At 32.0% G+C, this 5,258-nt stretch overlaps 1 protein-coding gene across 1 annotated transcript; it reads left to right on the top strand.

The window, feature by feature from the left end:
* Positions 1-949: 949 nt before the first annotated feature.
* Positions 950-4,737, top strand: LOC114032635 (DBH-like monooxygenase protein 1). Its single transcript, XM_027847996.1, has 3 exons — positions 950-1,097; positions 4,325-4,492; positions 4,630-4,737. Exons 1-3 carry the CDS (start codon positions 1,020-1,022, stop codon positions 4,735-4,737), a joined length of 354 nt encoding a protein of 117 aa, XP_027703797.1. The 5' UTR covers positions 950-1,019.
* The last annotated feature ends 521 nt before the right edge of the window (positions 4,738-5,258 follow it).

Genomic DNA, 5,258 nt, shown 5'->3' with positions numbered 1-5,258 from the left:
AAATTACACACACATACACATATAATTTTTCTAAGTGAAAGTGTTATTTTTTGCCACAAATCCAGATTATTAGTACATTTAATAGATTTTGTTATATTCCATAAATCACTAAAATGGTCAATGAACACTGGTTCTAGATCTTTTATATCTGTTAGCATTGTTAATTCGAAGCACCAGGAAAAAGGAATATTCGGCAGAAGTGTTAAGCCTGTAATTTTAATAATTGAGCATTTTGTGTATAGTAAATACTTTGTGAACCTTAAAGACCTGTATAAATAAATGGTAGTTATTGTGATGATTTTTGTTGTTCTTGGAATTGTTGCTGCTATTAGACTACTATGAAACACTCTAAAATCTAGTATTCTGAGATAGTAGTTCCCGTGTCCTGGCTTATTTCTCATGATATTTCTACCCTCAACTTGCATAATTCCAGCAACTGTGTACAGTGACAACTCATATTAACAAATCTCAGAGTGCAAAGAAACAGCTAGTTCTTTGATCCCTGGATCATAGGGTATGTTGTTGTAAACCCGCAGAGGCAAGGACTCTGTCTTTACACAGGGTCGTATCTTCCGTGGGAGTGTTACATAGATGGTTTGCTTTACAGTTCTGTTCCTTAGTGGTACACTGAAAAGAGGACTGTTCCAAAAAAATGAGATTTTGGTATTAATACTGGCTTTACTACATACTATTGTAGTTAATTGACCTTGAAACTTCTTTTTGACAGTTTCCTTTTCTGCACGAAGATGATCTCTAAAGTCACATTCTCTAATCATACGACCGGAAGGAGCCAGAAGAGGAGGCTCATTCGAAGATTTATTTATTTATTGATTTATTTTTGCTAATAACCATTGTTAGATTAAATCCTGCAAACTTTCTTGAGTTCAGTTCATTTCTCAGGTCATAGCAATCAGATTTTATTTTTTTTTCCTTTTCTGTATTTTCTGCAGGATTATTTTACAGATATAAATAGAGAACTGAAGAAGGATCCCCAACAGGATTACCATCTAGAATATGCCATGCAAAATAGTACACACACCATAATTGAATTTACCAGGGAGCTACATACTTGTGACATAAATGATAAAACCATAACGGTAAGAAGATTTAAATCTGAATTTATCTATAAATATTTGCATCATTGAAATGAATGTTATGTTATATCTGGAAGCACCAAGTCCCTACATATGAATTTTGAAGACAAAATCACATTCAGTTCATATTTTTAAAAAATGAATATCTTATGGAATTTGGTATTTCCACTTGATTTAATACATTTCAGCTGCTAGTGTTATAAGACTGACATAAGCAATAATTAAGAAAAATAGTGGCAATAAATTTATTTGTTAAATTAACAAAAAAACTAATTTTATCTTTCCTTTTATTTTTTAAGTGAATTATACAATCAATTTCAAATAATAAAATCTCAGAGAATAGTTATTCCTCTATGTAATTTCTAAAGAATTATAAAGCTATGAGTCAACTTTCTCTGTGGAACATGTGTGTTTTCAGCTTTCTTTTAATGGATAAAAGAACCTTATACAAATTTAGAAATCAACTGGGAAACACCTGAAATTCTTTCAGCTACAGTAAAGGCATTTCTTAAGACAAAATATCAAAATATGTATTGTACTTCAAAACTGTTATGATACAGTCTGTGAAAGCTGAAATTTTACTATACCTTTCTATTCTTTAAGAATAGATAAAGAATCAAAGTTTTTGAGGCAATGAAATTGGTAAAGTAAAATAATTTAATACTTAATATATTTATTATTATGATTATTACATTGATATTTATTTCATCAAATAAATCAAAACCCCTCCAGGTCTCAGTAGAAGGCTTCATGAGTTGTTGTGGACAAAACATCATTATCACCTGGCAGAAAAATTTCTGGTTATAAATCTCCACATTTAGCTAGGCTGGTCATGGACACATGATTCATTGAAAGGTTATTAGTGGAAATTTTCTTAGCTTGATAAGACCTGCAATAGTTCAATTTATTCCAGCATATCCTTCAAGAATAAATAATGACCTGCATGCATAGAAATAGAATTTCTGTAAGGAAATATGTAATTATCAAATTATTAAATATGGGTAGTTAAATTCATAGTTCAAATACATAGTTAAATTGATTTATAACTACTTTTTTCCCTTAGTCTTATGATAAAGAGATACTAATCTTTTTTTAATTGGGTTCCATATCATTAAAATGAATGAGATAATTTAAACCCTCTAAAGATGTGCAATTGAGATTCTTAGATTCTTAAATTTTTTGTGAGGGTATTGAAATACAGTTATCAGAATATCAGACAAAAAACAAAGTCACAGTCCAAAGTTTAAGAAACTTTGACTTAGAAGATGGACTATGTGATACCTTAGAAAACACCACATTATATTGGAATTAATTCTATCCCTATATTTTTTTTAAAGATTGTTGATTTCATTGGTTTAGGTATTCCCTCTACCAACACTGATAACAATCCATCTACACATTTTTATGAGTTGCTTAGGTACCCCCGTATTCATCAACCTGAGGCTACTCTGGTGATGAACCTCTAACGTCTATATTTAAGAACAAAATATTTCTTTCTTTCATTTAGTAAATTAAAATATTAAAATGATAATTATGTTTTGAAATGATTCTGATTACAGACGTAATTAAGAAGAGATCAAAATAGAACAAAAAATACGTGCGTGATCAAGATTGCTTTCATGAACTACAGAGTGTAATCATGGTCTAATATTGAAATAATAGTCACAATAATTCTATTTGTTAGGGAAGGAATACAGTTAATATTTTAAAGGAAAAAAAGCTTTATTTTTGTATTTCCTTTCAAAGCTGTTATGACAAAGCAGCTGTCAGTAGTAATATAACTGTGTGTGGGTGGTCTGAGCACTTGCTTTTTTCCTTTGGCCAGTCTTGCTGGTTCAAAACAGGAAACTTATTTGACCTTCCTGGGCTGTCTCAAGTCACAAATGTTCAAACTGATAGAATTTCCTGTATTACAAAAATGATTATACATATTTATTATTGTTGTCTAGTCATTTTCAGTATGCCCTATTCTTCATGTCTCCATTTGGGGTTTTCTTTGCAAAGATACTGGACTGGCTTTCCATTTCCTTCTCTAGCTTATTTTATAGATGAGGAAACTGGGGCAAACAGGGTTAAGTGACTTGCACAGGCTCACACAGCTGTAAGTGTCAGAGACCAGATGAGTCTTCCTGACTCTAAGCCTAGCACTCTATCCATCTAGCTGTCTCTGATTATACACATACACCAACAAATCAATATCTCATTTATGGCTCCATTTGTGTTCGGTCAATGAGTACTTCGTCCATTTAGAAACTTATCTGGAACTTCAATGATGGGTGGTATACTAACTGCATGATCTTTTTATTGTGAGAACAGAGAGAAGTCCTGAAATTAAGAGTGATTTGGATGTTTTTCTCCCCAAAATGATCAGTTACACATGATATTGGGCAAAAATGTGATCTGTGTACTTCTCAACTTGAATATTTGTATGCATTGTGATAGTTATGCCAAAATTATCTAGTATTGTCTTTTTCATCAAACCAATGACATGGGCTAATTGCTCTAGCACTCTATTTTGGGATTAGTTGCATCATCTTCCAAGAAGCAGTGAACAGAGAGCTGGTCTGTGAGTCAGGAAGTTCAATTTCCACCTTTAATACATACCGTCAATATGACCCTGGACAAGTTACTTGACTGTTCACTGTCATATGCAATTCTCTAAGACAAAGGCTTTTATTAAAACAAGTCTTTTATTTTTTAAAGAACAGAAATGTGTTTTCTTTCTATCCCACCTCTACCTCATTCAAAAAAGAAAAGAAAAAGAAATTCCATGAAAAAAATGTGCATAGCCAAATAAAACAAATTCTCTCATTGGCCATGTTCATATATATGTATATAATATATATATAATATATGTGTGTATGTATATATTCATGTATACATATACATATATATGTATATATACATGTGTGTGTGTGTGTGTATATATATATATATATATATATATATATACACATTTCATTTTGCACCTTGAATCCATCACTTCCCTGTCAGGAGGTGGATAGTGTGCTTCATCATTGGACCTCTGAAATCATAGTTGGTTACTGCATTGATCAGAGTTCCTATACCTTTCCAAGTTTTTTATCTTTATAATGTTATTGCTATTTTGCAAATTATTTTCCCAGTTCTGCTTATTTCATAATCAGTTTATAAAGATATTCAAAGTTTTTGTAGGCTGTAAGGAAAGGATTTGTCTGAAACTCATTTTCATAAAGTGATCTTTTTTTTAGGAAAGCACAGTGAGAGTGATATGGGCCTATCACCATGAAGATATTGGTGAATCAGGACCTAAATACCATGGATCTAATCGGGGAACCAAGAGTCTGAAATTGTTGAATCCAGAGAAAAACAACATTTTATCCACAGCCTTACCATACTTTGACTTGAGAAATAAAAACGTAAGTCTCTTTGGGGTTACATATTACTTTGAGACAAAAGCTTTGATGGAATGGAGTGTATTTCCTAAACCAATTGCTTTTGTTTACACGGGAAAGTTGTCTGACTTTCATATTTCCTTTCCCTTCTATTAAGACAGGTGCCGATTCCAAATAAAGGCACGACATATTGGTGCCAAATGTTTAAGATACCTGTGTTCCAGGAAAAGCATCATGTGATAAAGGTAGGGAACCTATTCACAGATTAAATTCAGCCAGCTGACATGTGACAATTTTTTGTCTTTAAACAAGTATCATGGACTCATGTATTTTGAATTAGAAGGGACCTTAGAGGTCATCTCTAACTTGTTTTCTAGTTTAGTGAACTGAGGCCTAGGTAAATTAAAGTACTTGTCTGAGGTTGCTAGGTGATAGATGGCAAAGCCATGAATCTAAGTCCTCTGGCTCTATATTGAATGTCCTTTTCAGTATAGCAAATAAATAGAAAAGGATATTTTAATTTGTCAAACCTGGGTGAAATCATATGGACTTTGAATCGTGGATCAGTGTAAAAAATAGAACTAGTTTGGCCAAATAATGACTGACATATTTCACCGAATTTTGTAAATCTCAGAAAATACTATCACTTTAAATGTTATATTTTTATCTCTCTAAGATCTTGCTCTTACATACCAGACATAAAAAGTTTTCTAAGAAAGAAGTGTAACAGTTACAGTATCTATGTGTTTGTGTGCGTATGTGCATGTTTTGTTTTTCGTAATGGGAAGTA

Source organism: Vombatus ursinus, unplaced genomic scaffold (genome assembly GCF_900497805.2).
Source record: "Vombatus ursinus unplaced genomic scaffold, bare-nosed wombat genome assembly UNPS02005543.1, whole genome shotgun sequence".
Classification (NCBI taxonomy): domain Eukaryota; kingdom Metazoa; phylum Chordata; class Mammalia; order Diprotodontia; family Vombatidae; genus Vombatus; species Vombatus ursinus.
This window is presented reverse-complemented; position numbering and strand designations above follow the sequence as displayed.